General features: G+C 37.2%; 1 protein-coding gene across 1 annotated transcript in view; it reads right to left on the bottom strand.

The window, feature by feature from the left end:
* Window positions 1–20,129, bottom strand: part of NDUFV2 (NADH:ubiquinone oxidoreductase core subunit V2) — a 37,460-nt gene extending 17,331 nt beyond the window's left edge. Inside the window, exons 1-4 of the mRNA XM_032397850.1 lie at window positions 18,915–20,129; window positions 3,384–3,449; window positions 1,837–1,899; window positions 1,633–1,749 (exon numbers count right to left, since the gene is read on the bottom strand). Of these exons, the coding sequence (XP_032253741.1) occupies window positions 1,633–1,749; window positions 1,837–1,899; window positions 3,384–3,449; window positions 18,915–18,968 (300 nt within the window). The 5' untranslated portion in view covers window positions 18,969–20,129. The remainder of the gene's footprint in view (window positions 1–1,632; window positions 1,750–1,836; window positions 1,900–3,383; window positions 3,450–18,914) is intronic.
* Window positions 20,130–20,384: the final 255 nt, after the last annotated feature.

Consider the following 20,384-nt stretch of genomic DNA (forward strand, 5'->3'; position numbering starts at 1 on the left):
TTGATCTCAGGGTTTTAAGTTCAAGCCCCCGTTGGGTGCAGAGATTATTTAAAAAAAAATAAAAATCAGGGCGCCTTGGTTGCTCAGTAGTTAAGCACCTGCCTTTGGCTCAGGTCATGATCCCAGGGTCCTGGGATCGAGCCCCGCATTGGGCTCCCTGCTCGGCGGGAAGGCTGCTTCTCCCTTCCCTATCCCCCCTGCTTGTGTTCCCTCTCTCACTGTGTCTCTGTCAAATAAATAAAATCTTAAAATGAATAAATAAATAAATAAAATAAAATCTTTAAAAACATCAATTTTTGCAGAAAAGAAAAAAGCATACCTAAATCGTTATTTAGAAAGTTTGCTATTATAATACAAAAAACAATGTCAAGTAATTTAGAAAACACCCAAAGAGCTATGTGATTTACTGGAAAAAAAAAAAAACACCTGACTGTATTTTACTTAGTACCAATGAAACTTGCTTTGTAACATTTTTCAGTCAAAAATAATTAAAATAAGAATAAAATAATAATGGTCCATAACCATGTTAGAGTACTATACAAAGCAAATTAAGAGATTTGAACAAAATCTAAAATCTGCCTATGGCATTCCATTAGATCAACTGAAGACATTCCTATTCTTTAAGAAAGATGATAATGGTCTAGCCTAATAGACCAAATAAAATTTAGAAAGTGAAAAAGAGAAATGAAGTATAGCAGAATCTCTGCAATAGTCAAGTAGCAAATGCACTGAATTGGAAATGGTCCAGTCCCAACTCTATCACTTAGGAATCATAACATAATAATTTGTAGAGATCTACCCTAGTTCAAAATCTTCACTGCAGATGATGAAGTAAGTCCACAGAAAAACCAGATCTCTTAGCTCAAATGTATTTTCCATTATATCACACTGGCTTATTTGTGTGATTCTCATAAGAATCGTATGATTTTGTACGGCACTTCATAACTATACCCTGCAACATAACATAATACCACAAAAATATAGTTATATTAATATAATATATAATATCAATAATACAACTATATTAATATATATTAATATATGAATAAATGTGAAATGTGGATTACTGTTGAAACCACAATTAGAAAAAATGAGTCTTAAAAATGTATGAATAGACTAACCTTTAAATGGGTCACCCATACCATTTCTGTATGTTGCTAATTATCAAGTCTAGGGTAGCATCAAATACTATGTATTATATAAATTTTATTAAAGCCTGTAGCCAAAGATGCAAAATAATAAAAAGATTCATATTAGCTGTGAGCAGATCCTTTTCTCCATTATTTTAGTGTCTAAACACCACATTAATTTTCGGAATACCCTGACAGCAAATTATACACATGTGGAATCTTTTATCTTTACTATGGCCATTTCTCTCAAACAGGGAAAAAAGAGAAAACTACTTTCACTATAATGCCTTTACTATTTCCTGCAAGGATAAAAAGCTCTACCTTTTCAGTTCTCCACATTAAGAGAACCAACAAAAACCCACATCTGAGGAAACATAAATGATTAAAAGCTTCAAATTCCTAGATTCTGACATTAATAACCGTCAGAGGAATTTCTACATAAGGAAGAAATTCATACACAATCTCTCCTCTTTTCAAACTAATGTAAAAATGAATTTGGTACCTTGTTCATAGCAGAGATGGGCAGCCATCCATTCTGTCTCTGGGCTAAATCCAGGACTGGAAGCACAGCTGCTGCTTTATGTCCTTCTGGATAGTTTTTTACAATTGCCTCTATCCTCTGTATCAAAGAAAAAGCACATATTTTGATACATCTGGAAAATATTAAATATTTTGTAAATTAATTATACTGTTAATTTAGTCATACCTTATAGTTTTCTGGTGTGAAATCAAATGGAGTATCTGGGTTATTCTCAGGAGTATCTCTGTGCTATATAAAGGGAAAAAATGTTTTCCAAAATTATCAAAATTCCCTCAAAAGTATGAACAGCTCTGTATATTACTATACTACTACTGATCACTTAATCTCTTCACTTTAATTCTGACATTATATAATCTATCCTTGCATCAAAAAGAATGGCTAATTATTAAATACACATGACTATGATTAACAAAGTAATGTTAACAGAATTCAAAATTTCAGAAAAGTTTTAGAAATCACTCTTTAATAATTAAGAGAACTAGTTTTAGGACCAAACCCCAAAAAAGTATTATCCAACTTGATTAGAGAACAGGATCTTCTAATGTAATTACCAAAAAACCCAATCGCTGGAAGACTTATAAAATCAAGACACAAAATTTTGAGTATGCACATAACATGCATTGTTCCAAAAGTGTGTATCAGATTATCAAAAGGACCCATTGTGTTAGGAAGGTACACAAGCACCACCTCTTCCCCACATAACAAAAATCAGTTAATGGCAAGAAGCTTTATTTCTTTTCTACAAAGAGAACAGGCCCTCTTAAAAAACTGACAAGAAATGGCATGTCAACAGGAAATCAAATGAGTCACACTGAGATTAACACTTACATCAATTAATGTTTAGTATGTTTGGTGAACACAGAACTGAATCCCTCAATATGTTAACTCTTAAAGTTCTGCTTTTTCAAAGATATAAAAGAGGAAAAGAAAATGGAAACTTTGGACAATGATTTCAAATATGTGGCAAATTTAATACTTTTAGACAAACATGAAAAAATATAAAGCAGGAATCTACTCAATAGATAGCTAACTCATTTATTAAGATTCAGCCTGGAAATAATTCAGTTAACAAAACTGTACCACTAACTCTAAATCATCCTACAAGGCTACTAAATTGCCTTTAAACAACACAAGATTGATCCCTGAAAACTGTGCCTTATCACAGAAAGGAGATACATTATCTTATCTCTGAATTGTACAACTAAGCTGGTGAGTTCATGGACATCCACCTGTAGTTAAACCCTGGAAACCAAAAATATAAAGGAACTACTAATGTATTCACTGTATTACTAAAATCCATGAGTTTTAAACTAGTACCGTTTTGGGATTCCCCAAGTTGCAGCCACAGAATCTTTAGTCAGCCAGTATGACTGATTTTTAAGAACCCAAAGTGAGACTATTTAGAAGATAGTCCCTGCCATCACTTTAGCTGAGATTTGTTTTTAATCAAAGAATCAGTTTAGGGCTCACAGTAATTTCACCAAAAAAATAATGTCAATTCAGAGCTACCCTGGTGTCAACTTAAACTCAAGAGGTTCAACTGGAATCACACATCTTTTGAAATTTAATGAATTCAATTAGCTATATTTAAATCACCACAATGGCTAGCATATACCAAAGACACTGGTGTTTAAGATATCTTGGATTGTTACAGTAGTTTTACCCAAATTTCCAAGTCTTTACATTCTGAAGAAATTGGAGTAATTACTTACCACAAATAAGGCTCCTCCAGCTCCATTTTGCACAGCTGTCTTATGTAAATTCCTTATATGTCTCCCCTAAAATTTTAAGAAAATTTAGTAAATCACAAGCCTTAAGAAATTTTTCATGAGTAAATACCTTAAGATCCATAATTTAAAACAACAGACTCAACTTATATAAGTAAAAGATCTTAGGAGATATGGCTCACTGTGCTACACCCTGCCCATCTCTATTTCAGGAGAGGTATAAGGAAATGGAAATCCAAGGTAAGGTTATTAACCTGCCTAAGATAACACATGAGTCCACGGAAGAACCAGGTCCACAACCTATTATCTCCTAAGTCATGTACCCTTTCTATTACACTCTTGTCAGCTTGCATTAGGAGAGTTGATATTCCATTAATTTACGGCCTTTCACTTTTTTCTGAATCAAGCTGGATGCCAGCTTTCATTTAATGTGGGCTTTCACAAACATATTTTCATTCTGTACAAATGAGTCATATACTCTTGCACAAATGAGTCAAGTATAGCCCCCTTTTCAATTCTTTATGAATTAGTTTAGAAACTCCAGCCATAAAGTTTCAGAAAGCTGCTTGTGATGCTATGCAGTGACCATAGTCGGTTGTTTTAGAAGGAATCCATTTGATTATTTTCCGTTGCATTTTATTTCTCTTTGTCCTATTGCTTCCCCCCAACACCGTTACCACCCTCCCTGCCACCACCAAAAGCAATTCAATCACTATTCAGAAACCCTCTGATTTCTGAGTTTTACTATTCACACAATGGTAGAACACTGGATTATGAATTAAATACAAGATTATACTTATACCCCTGATGCCTATCCAGAACCTAGACTGAGATAAACATAAAACCAAGGCCATAGTTCCAAATAATACTGTTAAAAAAAAAAACAACACCAGCATAAAGCTTTGAAAAATTAACTGAAACTAAAATTTAGAAGATAGTCCCTGCCATCACTTTAGCTGAGATTTGTTTTTAATCAAAGAACAATTTTTACTGAGTAACATTAGTGAATTACTTAACTAAATTCTGAGAAGAAACAAAAGACTTCATAATAAAGTAAAGAAGAATGGATTTAAGAGAACAGAAAGCATCCAGTCTCCTCTTTTCCTAACTTCTGAACCCTAACATTTTGTTTACTTTACTGACTCTTTACCCACCCCCTCAGGGGAGGTTGTCCTCAGGGCTCAGCTCTGTCCTAGGTTCTTTTCTCCACAGATTTTTTTGCCCCTTCAAGCTTATTCATTCTCATGTTTAACTCCATGCTGATGATTCCTGCATCTTTAACACATTTGATGACAAAAAATTAACAACCTGAAGAGATCATAAACACATATAAATCAATGAGGAAAATGAATAAATATGAACAAAAATGTCACAATATAACTGCTAATGACCTAACTAGTAATTTAAAACATGCATGTGATCATCAAGACAGCATGGTACTCACACAAAAACAGGCACATAGATCAATGGAACAGAACAGAGAGTCCAGAAATGGACCCTCAACTCTATGGTCAACTAATCTTTGACAAATCAGGAAAGAATATCCAATGGAAAAAAGAACAGTCTCTTCAATAAATGGTGCTGGGAAAATTGGACAGCCACATTCAGAAGAATGAAACGGGACCATTCTCTTACATCATACACAAGGATAAACTCAAAATGGATGAAAGACCTAAATGTGAGACAGGAATCCATCAAAATCCTAGAGAACACAGACAGTAACCTCTTTGATCTTGGCTGCAGCAACTTCTTGCCAAGACACGTCTCTGAAGGCAAGGGAAACAAAAGCAAAAATGAACTATTGGGACTTCAAGATAAAAAGCTTCTGCATGGCAAAGGATAGTTAACAAAACTAAAAAGCAACCTACGGAATGGGAGAAGATATTTGCAAATGACATAACAGATAAAGGGCTGGTATCCAAGATCTATAAAGAACTTATCAAACTCGGGGCACCTGGATGGCTCAGATGGTTAAGCGTCTGCCTTCAGCTCAGGTCATGATCCCAGGGTCCTGGGATCGAGCCCTTCATCGGGCTCCCTGCTCAGCGGGGGGCCTGCTTCTCCCCTTCCCTCTGCTTCTCCCCCTGCTCATATTCTCTCTCTCTGTATCTCTGTATCTCAAATGAATTAAAAAAAAAAGTTAAAAAAAAAGAACTTATCAAACTCAACACCCAAAAAACAAATAATCCAGTCAAGAAATTGGCAGAAGATATGAACAGACGCTTCTCCAAAGAAGACATACAAATGGCCAACAGACACATGAAAAAATGCTCCACATCACTTGGCATCAGGGAAATACAAATCAAAACCACAAAACCAGTTAGAATGGCTAAAATTAACAAGAAAATTAACAAGACTGGGAACAACAAATGTTTGCGAGGATGTGGAGAAAGGGGAAACCTCTTATACTGTTGGTGGGAATGCAAGCTGGTATAGGCCCTCTGGAAAACATGAAGGTTCCTCAAGAAGTTAAAAATAGAGCTACCCTGGGGCACCTGGGTGGCTCAGTCGGTTGGGTGTCTGCCTTCGGCTCAGGTCATGATCCCAGGTCCTGGGATCGAGTCCCACATCGGGCTCCCTGCTTGGCAGGAAGCCTGCTTCTCCCTCTCCCACTCCCCCTGCTTGTGTTCCCTCTCTCGCTGTCTCTCTCTCTGTCAAATAAATAAATAAAATCTTAAAAAAAAAAAAAAAAAGAGCTACCCTATGACCCAACAAGTGCACTACTGGGTATTTACCCCAAAGATACAGATGTAGTGAGAAGAAGGGGCACATACACCCCAATGTTCATAGCAGTAATGTCCACAGTAGCCAAACTGTGGAAGGAGCCGAGATGTCCTTCAACAGATGAATGGATAAAGATGATGTGGTTTATACATACAATGAAATCTTACTCAGCCATCAGAAAAGATGAATACCTACCATTTACATTGACATGGATGGACCTGGAGGGGATTATGCTAAGTGAAGAAGTCAAGCAGCGAAAGACAATTATCATATGGTTTCACTCATATGTGGAATATAAGGAATAGTACAGAGAATAATGGGGGAAGGGAGGGAAAACTGAATGGGAAGAAATCAGAGAGGGAGACAAACCATGAGAGGCTCTTGACTCTGGGAAACAAACTGAGGGTTGCGGAAAGGGAGGTGAGTGGGGGTGAGGGGTAACTGGGTGATGGGCATTAAGGAGGGCACGTGATATGATGAGCACTGGGTGTTATACGCAACTAATGAATCACTGAACATTACATCAAAAATTAATGATTTATTATATGTTGGCTAATTGAATTTAAATAAAAAAATAAAAATAAAATAATAAAACAGGCATGTTTAAATGAGATAACATTTCCAGCTATCAAATTAGTACTGGTTTTTTTTTTTTTTTAAAGAGAACAGTTCTGTTGAGTGAATGGAAGTAGGTATGCTTATACATTAGGTAAAAATTGATACAGCCTTTTAGGAGAGCAAATTGATATGGTGTATGGACAGACTAAAGAAAGCTTCCATCTTTTAATTTATTAATTCTACTTCTAGAATTTTATCCAAAAAACAGTATAAAATGAGGATAAAGGTGTATACACAAATATATTCTCTGTATTGTTCTGGCAAAACACAAGCAACCAAAAACCCCAACATAGAAAGGTATTAACTAAATAATAATTCCAACAAAAATCATATTATGTAGCTGCCAAAAATTGTATTTTCTAAAAATAATGACACTGAAAGACGTATTTATGCCACAATCACAACTGGAAAATATCAAGGTTAAATAAAACAAAAAAGCATAAACTATCATCCCAATTTATTCAATATAGACACTAATGAAAAGATTGGAAGGCCATAACAATTTAAAGTGCTTATCTCTGTTATTATGATGTTAACAAGATTATAAGGGATTCTTATTTTCATACTGTTTCTTGTATTTTTCTCTATTTTCCATGCTTCTTATGCAGCATGGATTAATTGACAAACAAAAAATCTTATTTAAAACAAAACATTCATCAGGACGCCTGGTTGGCTCAGTCAGTTAAGCACACAATTCTTAATGCCAGCTCAGGTCATGACTCAGGGTCCTGGGATAGAGCCCCGGGTGCAACTCCACACTCAGCAGGGAGTATACTTGAGGATTCACTTCCTCTGCCCTTCCATGCACACACACATACAATCTCTCTCTCAAATAAATAAATCTTAAAAAACAATAAAACAAAACATTCATCAAGTACAAAATGAAATTTACCACCTCTACTATTAATCCTATTTACCCTTCCAACTTCCCTATATATTATCAAATTAAACACCATTAATCCCTAAGTTAAAATAGCTTCAGTTTTGGGTCAATATTTGATCCCTTCCCCATTATTCCAGTATCTGTCACATAATTTTACTTAAAATGAAAAATACGGGAAAAAAGAAAAATACCGAGATAATCTTGAAAATTGGTCTCTGGGGCTAGGTAGCTATATATTGGAAAGTCTATTTTGAGGCACTCTCTGGCTGACCTGTAATTCTGGATATGCACATGAGTTTACACACACAGGCACTTCTATCCAAAATTATGTGTTTTAAAGTCCAAATCATTGAAAACAGACTACTGATTGAAAACAGGAAAAAACAGCTAAACCATAGAAAAAATGCTAGAGTTTCAGATTTAAAAAAAATTTTTTTTACTAACATGTGACTTTACACAAGTCACTTAATTTTTTTAAGACTCAATTTCTGCACCTATAAAACAGGGATGTTTACTTACTGGAGTGCTTTGAGGTTCAAATAATAAAGTTTCTCTGCAAATACTATATAACCTATTAAAGCATTATCGCATTTGCTTAGCTAATAGGATAAAACATTTAATAACTGAAAAATGGAAGATTTAAACAACTGCATTTTAAGAACTAAACAGATTTTAAAATTGCACTTTGTTAGCTGACTCTAACAAAGAGTCACTGTCACATTGTCACAAAGAACAGATTAGTGATAGCTTCCTGAACTTCCACATAATTATTTTTATTCTTTATATCCACATAAGACCATCAATTTTTCTGGCGAAAGTATATTATAGATGGTTGAAAAATACTATCTCCTCTCATCAGTGAAATTAACTTATAAATCTTTTTTTACTTAAAGTGGGGAAGAAGTAATAGTGCTGGTAGACAATTTCCATGTTTCGGCACATCTCTGCACCCGAGAAGAGGCACTAGCCACTGACACCTCTCGTTCCAGACTGTCTTTTCAAGGATTTTTGTAGAGGATATCTCCCTCTGAGGCAAACACTGGGCAAGTTCTCTTGCAGCTGGAGTTGGGTTCCTCAGTTACAATGCACAGCATTCACCCAGGTTGCTCTATGTCACTCCCATGGGATGTGAGGGTGAAGGAGAACCAGTATGAACAAGAAGTTTATGCTACCCTGCATGACCTGAGTAATAAAGTCCTCTGTCTCTGACCCAGGAGTCTCAGTCAGCATCCACTAGACTGAAGTAGTTTAACTTGTTGGCTGGGAAGTAGGGTAAAATCTCAGAGCCTTCACAGCTCTTGACAAGAAGATAAAAATCTACAAATACACCAGTCTGCATGTCCCACTAATTTTTCAAAATATAGAAAATGTTATAAAATAGAGAACTAATATAGAGGTATTACAAGAAACCAGTAACAGTGGCTGTCTCTGAAGAAGGGGATCAAGATGTGGAGTGGGAAGGAAATTTACTCTTTAATATATGCAATACATTTAATATATTCACCATAATATATATTTCCCTGTACCCCATTCTTTAATGTATATTTTATACTTACTATAATATATATATCCTTGCATACTGTTTGAATTGTCATGTATATGTATTACATTTCAATTTTTTTTTAAGATTTTATTTATTTATTTGACACAGAGAGAGAATACAAGTAGGGGGAGCGGGAGAGGGAGAAGCAGGCTGAGCAGGGAGCCTGATGTGGGGCTTGATCCCAGGACTCTGGGATCATGACCTGAGCCAAAGGCAGACACTCAACTGACTGAGCCACCCAGGTACCCCAACATTTCATTTTTTAAAAATAAATAGTCTTTAGTCCTTTTCCTCTCTATCACTACTCCATTTCAGACATTATTCCAGGTCTGTGCATTACTCTAATAGCTTTCTAGCAGACTCTTCCCTAGTCCAAATCATCCTGCCTAATGTTGCCAAACTAACTGTTGAAATACTGTCTTTCTGACAGTGGAAAGGGACCAATACCAAACAGGTCAATTTCATCATTTCTAAAAGCCACATTTTCCACAGTTTAACATCTCGGGAATTGGGATCTACCCCTGGTACTTAATATTCCATAAATATACTATTGGCAGAAAGACAATATAGCCGAGTTGTTAAAAGCTGAGCTCCAGAGCCACTTTCCTCATCTATAAAATTGTACTAACAACAGTACATACTTCATAGGACTGTTGTAAAGATTAAAAGAGATAAGCTATGTAAAGTGCTTAATATGCTGCCTGGCATGTAGTGGTACTGTATTAGTTTTACCTATCATTATCTATTCTTATAGAAGTACTATCTGTCAGTCACTAAGCTTTTTACACATTTAATTCTCACAACTTTCATGAAAGATGGGTATTATTTCCAGATTTAAATGACTTATGAAAACTTCTCAAGATCATGTAACTAATTATTGGTAGAACTCACACTGGATCTTAGGGCTAATGCTTACAAGGTTATGGCCTTATTATTAGCCACCTGAATGGAACTATTTGATGATATCAGAGCTCTAGAAGTAGAGTAGATCTAGGAAATCAAGCAGTTTAATGAAGAAAACCCTGGAATGCATCCATACATAGGGAGACAGATTAGAAATGAAAAGACCTGCCTCCTCCATTGGCTCACCATGTTCCCATTTACAGAGAGAAGTATGTACATATGCCCTCTATTTAAAACAAGCTATTTACTGTTTTTTTTTAACATTTAAAAAAAAATGTAAATATCACGCTTCTGTTCCTACAGAAAACCTAAATATACATACATTAGCATTTGAGCAACTTAATTTCAATGTCTGAAGCCAGAACTTCTTCAAAATAGTAGGAAAAAGGCTCAGATAATTTGTTTATAAAACAATGAACAAGCAAAATAGGGTAAACTGATAAATATTAGCCCTCATTGTTACTCAACTGGCATAAACTGTTACTCATTCATATCAAGTTAGCATATGGCCATTTTCAAAGCTGCCTTGTTTTTTGACGTCTTTAAGAGCTTCACCTATTTTACATTCATTATAACATCCACATCAGACACTTGCAATAAAGGAATAAATTAAGATATAAAAAGTCTGAATTAACATCTTTACACTACTTAATAAGCCATTTGAATTTAGTTTCACCCTGGAATGAAGAGGCATTCCAGGACCAATTATTGGTGTTGGAACTGGAAATAAACAACTTAGCTGGACTGGACTGATGTGAAGCGTAAGCAGAGTTTTCCCCCCTTAAAGTCTACTCTTTTCACCAGACGAGAGTCTAGTTTCTCACTAGACTCTAAAGTATCTATTGAATTCAGTGAACGCCAATGAAAATTCAAGTAACTTTTTTTAAATACACAAGAATAATTTGACATACAGCACAGAATTAACAGTGGACTTCAATTCCAGCTTATTCTTTTTTTCAGAGTGTTTCAGAAGGAACAGAGATTTACAATAGGCAAATAATGGCAGTGTTTTCTTTAAATTCAACTTGAATGGTTCTGTGTTAAGTACTTCAAGATACCTTTTTTTCACTGACTCCTCAAAAATCTACGGTTAGTTATTATTATTTCCATTTTACTTTTAAAGAAACTTAGGCTCAGAAACAGTAACCTGCCCTATACCACACAATTAGTGACTGAGATGAAGTCTGAGCCCAGGCCTTTTGGATCTAAGTCATCTGCTCTATTAGCCCTTCTCTTTTTAATCATCATTTGCATTACCAATACTACTAGCTCAAAATGACAAAAATTTAAATTTTATATTCTTCCACCCACTCCCCAAGAACAGAATCTTTCATGGGCCCTACATTTGTTTTTTTAGTTTCTTCTGTTGCTCACACATTAACAGTATCCACTCTGCTCACCTTTCAGTTCTATCAGTTATTTGCACTATGAAAGGCCACATCCAGCCAGAGGAACTTCATAAAGGATAAGGAAGCTGCAAAACAAAACTGACAGAATCAGTAACCTAATTAGTCAGAAAAACAGGACTAAGGTCAAGCAACTGAAAATCGGTGTTTTCCTTTATTAGCAACTAATTCAGACAAGGAATATACCTTTCACACTACCCCCAAACATTTACAGATTAAATCCATAATATATGTGTGCACCTGCAGGGAGGTCACAACTCACATGTGAAACATCAGGTAAAGGATAAGTGATCCTGGCTCCCTCTGTACTTTCTTGCCATTGTTCACCAATTACCTACTCACCTATTACCTACAGCCTCCCCCACTGCCAGCTCAAGCAAAAGCCATTTCTTTCAGCTGTCTAGAGCAAAGACATGCAGAGAACACAAAAAGCTCCCCCAGGAGTCTTTGTGTATGATACACTCAGAGTAGGTATTTCTACATTTTAAATAAAAGTTTTCAGTACATTCTAGTTTAATAAAGTAGGTGATGGCTGCACTAATAAAAACTATGATACCTATTTCAAGGATAGTGATAATAAATACAAGTGCTTACTCTGCATCAGAGACTGTGCTACAAACTTTATAAATACTATAACTCATTTACTCCTCCCAGCAACCCTACCATATAGGTATTATTATCATCCCGTTTTAGAGATGTGGAAACTAAGGCTCAAAGAACAAAGGAAAAAATTTTCCCTAGGTCGCAGTTAAATAAATGAAAAGCCAAACATAGGTTTGCCTGACATGAACCTTAACCTTCACTTTGCCTTAACCACTAAAATTAAGTTTTGTTATATTTTCAAATATACATGGGAGGGCTCTTACAAATGTCTTCCAAATAAAGTTCCATCAATAATTTAACTAAAAATGTTAATTCAGATTAAAGAAATCTAAGTGATTTTTCTAGCACTGTAAGAGAATTAACAAGCAAAATCTGGCCAAATTATATAACAGAAAAGTTACACAAAAAGCCAGGTTTTATAGGAGCATTACAGATTAAGATGACCATATCAACGGCAACAATATTGTCTATCCTGACTACAAATTAAACAAAGCACTCTGTCTATGTAAAATCTAATGTGGATACAAACAACACTCAGATGTTCTAAGGATAGGAATACTTCATAGAAATCAAACATCCAAACATCATTTCAGTCAGGAGACCCAGGTTCAGTCTCATCTTCACCAATTACAGTACTGTAACCTTGGGCAAGTTACTCTACCTCTCTGTACCTAGGTTTGCTCACCTATAAAATCAAAGCATAGTACTCATGTACTGGCCAACTATCATTATTATTATTATTGGAACTTTAAATAGTAACACTCCAGTCTCGCATTGTCTTTTCTTCTTGTGCCCCTAAAATGAAGGCAATACGCCTCAATAATCACAAAACCAGATGAGACCCTAAATAATTACAAGTTGATTTTAAGAGCAAACATTCATTTTCAAGTTTAAGTGATTTTAAGAGCTTTTAACTTAAAGAATCAACTGGTAAAACTTAAGCACTTTTTTTGGGGGGGGGGGATTTAACTTGAAAATCAAACAAACATGAGCAAGTGCTGTATAAATGTAAACTGTTTTATTTTCTCGTCCTAAGGACTAATACTCAAAATAAACATATATTACTTAAAATTTAATAAGCTTATGACCAGGAGGAGTTCAGTATGTGTATTTTTAAAGCATCATTGGTCATTCTTTTGATCCAGTTTGGGAATTACTGCTTTAGGCTATATGGTATCTATATCCTAGCATGCAGGTGATGGATTTTACAAATGGTCTTCAAAATGTAATGATGCCAAGAACAAGAAATGCTAGGCGATCTTTTCCAACCCAGAATCTTTGCAAGTACTGAAGAATATTAAGGAGTATTTAGTTAGTGATAATGAGGAACTTCCTTCTCCATACTTCAAAATATCAAGGATATGTACTACATATTGCTATAAATGTAGCCATCTGAACAGAGCGTGACATTATCTGTGTTTTTCAAACTGTAATTTTTTCGTGGTACTATCATCATAGTCCCTTAGGAACAAAACTGTATCCATCATGACCAAAGTTAACCTCCTCCTCTTATCCCCTCTGCTCTCTTCCTTAAGTGAAGTGCAATCACTTCTCTAGTCTGTTCACACTGACAAACCCTTCTACTATTATAGCACCTATTAAGTTTAAATCTTCACCATACATACCAATTTTCCTCAGTAAACTTGAACTTAGAAAAGCAGTTAAAAGAAAAAAACAAACAAATGGGACTTGCAAACAAACCCAGTTCAGGCTCCTACTACTGTGTAACTCTGGGGGTTATTTGTCTGGGAATCTTCAGCTGTCTCACCTACAAAATGGGGTAACACCCAGGAAAGTATCCCACATATAAGGCACTTTCCCTCCTAATAACAAGGCAAAGAAAAAGGTGTTTAAACATGTTGCCTTTAGTGCTTGTTGAATGAAAAAAATTTCCTACAACTATGTTTCCTGACCTGAAAGTGGTGGGTAAGTCAAGGTTTCTCAATGGAAAACCAAACTGACATGGTCAATGAATCTATAATTTATTACCCAAAGTACTGGGCTGATATTAAACAGTGGCCAAAGCGAAGGGAAGTTCAGCTATTCATATCTTTGAAATGGAGACTGAGTTCACATGTCCAGTACAAAGATCTGTATTTGTAATGTGCAACAGTGGCCTGCTGAACCACACTGAATAAATTAAAAATTTGTACATTTTCTCTTTCCCCTTAAGTATTTAAGGCCATGGCAGGTGGAGTAATGATGCCCCAAAAATACCCACGTCCTAATCCTGGGAAATTGTAAATATATTAATATGCATAGCAAAAGAGAAATTGTAAATATATTAATATGCAAAGCAAAAGAGAACTATGGCTGCAGATGGAATTAAGATTGCTAATCAGCTGACCTTAAAATAGGGAGATTCCTATTCTGACTTATCAGGGTGGGTTCAAGGCAATCATAGAGCCCTTTAAATGTGGAAGAGGGAGCAAAAGAAAGGATATGTCACAAATGATGGAAACAGAGTCAGTGATGTGAGAGCTTAACCTGCCCTTGCTGGCTATGAAGATGGAAGAAAGGGGCCATGAGCCAACACATACGGGCAGCTTTTTCTAGAAGCTGGAAGAGCTAAGAAAACAGACTGTCCCCTACAGTATTCCAGTAGCTCTGCCAACACCTTGATTTTAGCCCAGTGAGACCCATGTCAAACTTTTAACCTACAGAATCGTAAGATAATAAATCTGTTACGTTATGTCACCAAGTTTGTGGTAATATGTTAGAGCAACAACAGAAAACTAAAATAAATGCTTAAAAAAAAAAAAAGAACTCCTTTAGAGTCCTTGAGCCAAAATGGAGATACCCTGGGACACTGCAAAATCAGGTTTAAGAACCTCTAATGGAATGGGAAAACATTTCATTCTACAGAACTTAAAATTTAGAAAGAAAAATGCCACCACAGGAGGTTCCACTTGTAGAACAGCTGAGTAGGTATTATCAGGCCAAACCACTAACAACTATAAACTCTGGACAAATTATTTTTAAAAAAATAAAAAACCCAAAACACTTTCCGAAGGCATTGGAGAACAACGAAACGCAGACAGACACAGAAGGGGAGTCTATACTTAGATGAAGCCAATGAAGGTTTTTTTGCTTTACACTTTACATATTTTAGCCTGAAGGCAGACCCCTGTCAATCCTGCGCTGGGCATCTAAAACTCTAAGAGAAAACCTGTAGCTTTAATGGCTTGAAGAACCACAGGACAGTCTGGGACAACCACAGGCATGATGGGAAAGTGGGAAATCCAAGAAAAGGAAAAGCCAGAGGGAAGCCCCAAGTTCTGTGCCTGACTCCAAACCATGCATACACATGGGGCCAACTCCAAGCAGCCCAGCTAAAAGAACTGAACCAGTATTTGAGCTGCTGCCCAAAAGGGAGTTGGATTATAGTTCGAGTTCAATTGAGTTAACAGCCTGCCACAACAACAACAAAAAAACACCAACGGAGGAATAACAAAATCTAGAGTTTCTATGACATATCGTTCACAATGTCCAGGATAAAATCCAAAATTACTCAACATAAAACAACAACAAAACAGCCCATTTTCCAGAAAAAAAAGACAATCAACCACGCAACAATTTCAAAACTGCTGAACCCATGCTTAAGGACATAAAAAAAAACATATCTTCAATAAATGAAAAAATCAAATAGAAACTATAAAAAAGAACCAAAATTCTAAAGCTGAAAATACAATGTTTAAAAACACCACAACTCCCTCATTCCTACTGAACTAAGCAGTGGCCTGGGAATGAGGCAGTGATGAGCTGCAAAGTGATGTCAACACTACAGAAAGCCATGGGAAATTACTGAAGAAGAGAATAAGCCTATTCTGTGTATCTACTGCTCCATAATTCACTTTTTAGGCAATTCTTGATAATCACTAAATAAGGTATTACTGTACTTTACAGGAAAAAAAATGAGACTTAAGAAATTAAGAAATAGGGACGCCTGGGTGGCTCAGTCGGTTAAGCGTCTGCCTTCGGCTCAGGTCGTGATCCCAGGGTCCTGGGATCGAGTCCCGCATCGGGCTCCCTGCTCCGCGGGGAGCCTGCTTCTCCCTCTGCCTCTGTCTCTCTCTCTCTCTGTCTCTCATGAATAAATAAATAAAATCTTTAAAAAAAAAAAAAAAGAAATTAAGAAATATGGTTCAAGGTCACGCAACTATTGTCTTGTAGGCACTTCTAGACAGTACTAAGTTATGGGTATTTTTAAAGCAATGATAAACTGAAGTCGGTAGCTAAAGAAATTGGCAGTTAGCTAATACAACAGAAATTATAACAAAATAAGCAATTTCTTTGAAAATGTAAATGGTTTCCTTAATGGTTTCTCTTTTAGCAAAGGAACTTTATTAGTGGGACCTCTTACACTTTTCCTGATTTTTCCTAGGTCATTCTGGTATTCTATTTTTAAAAACGTTAGAAGGGCCTGGTTATATAAGTTATAGAACATCCTCACAATGGAATGCCACACAGCATTAAAAATGACAGTACAGAAATGTTTACTGGTAAGGGAAGTGGATCAAAAATGTTTTGTAAGAAAAAACAGCCTACAAAACAATGTGAACAATACCATCCAATTTTACCAAAAAAAAAAAAAAAAATCCCATCAGGCCTGTTAATTGCAGACACAAAAATGTTAACATTTTGGTCATTTCCAGGCTGATGAGACTATGGGTAATTTTTATCTTTTGAGCTTATTGTTTGCTGTTCCCAATATTATGTTTTTCCTACAATCAAACCATCATGCTGTACACCTTAAACTTCTGAGATTTGTCAATTATTGCTCAATAAAACTAGAAAAAAATGAAAAACAACAAAAACTTAGATTTATTCATCAATTCAACAAGTATTTCTGGGGTTCATACTACATATGATTCAGGTAATATTTGTACAAAGAAAAAAACAGCTGCAGAAACTAACATAAGACTTGATTGAAATTTTCTTCCACTACCTGAATATATTCTTTTCTATTGTTTAAACTGCTTTTCAATGTATACCTCTAATAACCCTTTGCTTCAAAAACTGAAGAAGTTAAAATCTATCTGTCCTCTTATTTCTATCCTTTCTACTAGTAGACAAGGTCTGATCCTCATCACCTCTCACCTGGGGTTCTGCAAGAGTCTCTTATCTATTTAGTCTCTCTGCCTCTGGCTCTGATCAAACGTATTCCCTCACTCCCATGCAGCCATCTATCCAATACAGAGAAAACTGACCTTGTCTCTCTGCTCCTTTAAAATCCTTCAGGGCTCAGCACTGCCTTTAAGATAAAGCCAAATTCTTTGGCATGGCATGCAAAGAGCTCCGACATCCGGGCCCTACCCACCTGTCTTATTTCATCTCTGGATTCACCTTACTTCCAATAATGGAGTCCAGCAACACTGCTTGAGGCTTCTTATATGCACCAAGCTTTTCCCTGCCAACTATCAACAGACTTTTCTTATGTTGTCCTTTCCACCTATCATATTCTCTCCCTAATATATGTGGCCTTATCACCAATTTGTTAGTATCGCCTCCAGGAAAAATCTTACACCACTTTCAAACCAAACTGACCTTATTCATATCTCTTAACACTGTACTCTTACACTGTATATTTACCTCAAAGTTTCTCTTACATGAAACTATCGACTCCACAAGAACAGGGATTGTCTAAATCTGTTTATCTGTAATATGGGGAAATAACAGTACCAACCTCACAAATGAGATTTAGAATGTAAACATTTAACAATGTGTGCTTGGCACATGGAAAGTATTCACCAAATGTTACCTATCATTATTATCCACATTGTTACCTATCATTATTATCCACCAGCAGTGCAGTAGGACCTCAAATATTTATTGAAAGACTAAACTCTGCAAATTGGAATATCCCTCCCATTTTATGACCAAGAAAAGTAAGTGAGAGACATCAAAGCCCAGTGTCACAAAGCTAGAAAAGGCAGTGAAACCACCAACCATACTCAGGTCTAACTCTAAAGCCCTGAAGTATGCTGTACTACTATGCACTATTTCGCTGTCTTCTGCTAAGAACTGACTCAATCTTTCTATTTTACTGCTAGGAAAAAAAAAAAAAGCTTCTTTCCAGTAAATGCTGTTATAATCGTCATTCCTGGAGTCACCATTTCTAAGTTAACTTGAATGAATGTTTCGACCCAAGACTCAATTTCCGTGCCTAAAATAAGTTCATGTACTTGGAACTCAGAAGCCCATTCATGCTCTTAAAATCCTTCTGGGTGGTTATTTGTGGTGGTGTTCTTTCACAGAGTTAGTACGATACGATTATTTACCGAACTCTTCCGATATGCAAAATACGCTCTTCACTACATCAAACACCTCTTCGCCTAAGGAAACGCTCTCTACGCTTTCAACACGCAAGCCAGAGCCTACAATTTCAGAGTCCCCTCCAGTGCGCTGCAACCTGACAGCAAGGTCACCAGGCTTGATAGGCAAGGTGCCTCCTTTGTGGGCGGGGGATCTTAGAAACCTATCTGGCCAACGCCGGCCCGGCCTCTGTTCCGCGACAGGGCGAAACAGCAACAAACAGACCACCGGGCGGCCCCTCCTTCTTCCTCTCCTTGACCACATTAGGCGTAAACTTCCCAGTTCTGTGGGGGAGGCCACGCACCCGCCGCAGCTACGTCTGCGACCCTCCCTCGGAGCTCCTCGCTCGCAGTGGAGCTGTGGCGGCCTGCCTGGCTGGGAGAGGGCGAAGGCCGCAGTGTTCTTGCCGCCGCCTGCAGGCCGTCCAGAGCCCAGCGCTCTCGTGTGCCCACCACAAAACGAGACACCGAGAAAGAGAAAAGGGCGGCGGCAGTGCCCGGGCTCATTCCGAACCTCCTTACCCACTGGGCGGTGAGACCAGCCGCCTTGGCCTGGAGCGCCGCGCAGAAGAACATGGCGGACCAAACCGTTGGCCTTTCCCTGCGGCACCGGGCGAGAATCCCGAGCGAGCCTGGGACGCACGGCGTGCGCGCTCCCGAGCCCAGGCCTATGGAGTCCAGGGCGGCGCGTCCCTCCCTAGGACGAGGCGGCGGGGGCGCGCGGAGGCTCGCGGGGGCTGCTGGGGCCCAGTGGGCGGGGACTTCCCCAGGGAGGGGCGGGGCGAAGACCAGCCCGGTCCATAAAAGGCTGGGTCCCACAGGCTGTGGCTGGGGATCTCGACCTTGAAAGGAAGGGGCCGTGAGCTGTTCCTTGGGCTTCTAGGGAATGTAACGCCGATCTGGATTTATGGGGTGAGCTTCCATCCTGGAGAGCCTTTTGAGGATTTAACCACCTACTTTTTTTTTTATCGTGGTTACTTAAAAAAAAGATTCCGTTGTAACTCCTTGTAAATCATATTTTACAAGTTATAGAATTGAAGATGCAGAAGACTGCCACCGAGTGAGGTAGACACTAAATGCCTTGTTTCCCATTCTTTTTCTTTAGAGATGTATGCTGACATATTTAGGGGTGAAATAATATATCTGGAATTTGCTTCAGAATAATGGAGATATAAATGAAACAAGATTGGCTATGAGTAATGACTGTTGAAGATGCGGTAGTTCTCATGACTGTTCTCAGTACTTTTGTACATGTTAGAAATTTTCCATAATAAAACAAAACAAAAAAGCCACTTCCTTCTTGATGTTTGTTTGGTCATCTCTGGAAACTCCAGCAAGTATTTACTCAGTAACAGCCATAATATGCACAGTGCTGTTTCCTGCTGTGTAGAGTTTACCAAGCACTTCACTGCCTCTTGATTTTCCCCTTCACTGCCTTCTTTTCTTGTGTGTCATGTCCTGTACCACCCCCTCCTTTTGCCCATTATCTTTGCTAAACTTATAAATGATCTCTGGAACTTTCACAGCAGTATAGGAATTTTAAATTTTTATTCTTCATTAATTTAAAAACTCTAAAGTTTTCCATTGCAACCACTTATGAATCATATTTTACAAATTATGAAATTCAAGTGACAAGAAGGCTCCCAGCCAATGAGCTACAAATAGACACCAAATGCTTCCGTTCCCGTTTCTTTGCGTATCTTTTATATTAGTCTGCTTCTCCTAAATTGGTTTCAGTATTTACATTTAAAAGAGAAAAATATTCTGGGCCTCCATGCTGATTTAAATTATTGTATTATAGGGGCGCCTGGCTGGCTCAGTCAGAGGAGCATGTGACTCTTGATCTCAGGGACATGAGTTCGAAGCCCCACGTTGGGTGTAGAGATAACTAAAAAAAATAAGCTTTAAAAAAAAAATCAGGAATTTGCTTTTAAAAATAAATAATTATTGTATTATAAAGTCACCTAAATATATATACACCCAACACTATTA

This window comes from Phoca vitulina, unplaced genomic scaffold (assembly GCF_004348235.1).
Source record: "Phoca vitulina isolate PV1807 unplaced genomic scaffold, GSC_HSeal_1.0 scaffold105, whole genome shotgun sequence".
In the NCBI taxonomy this organism is placed as follows: Eukaryota; Metazoa; Chordata; class Mammalia; order Carnivora; family Phocidae; genus Phoca; species Phoca vitulina.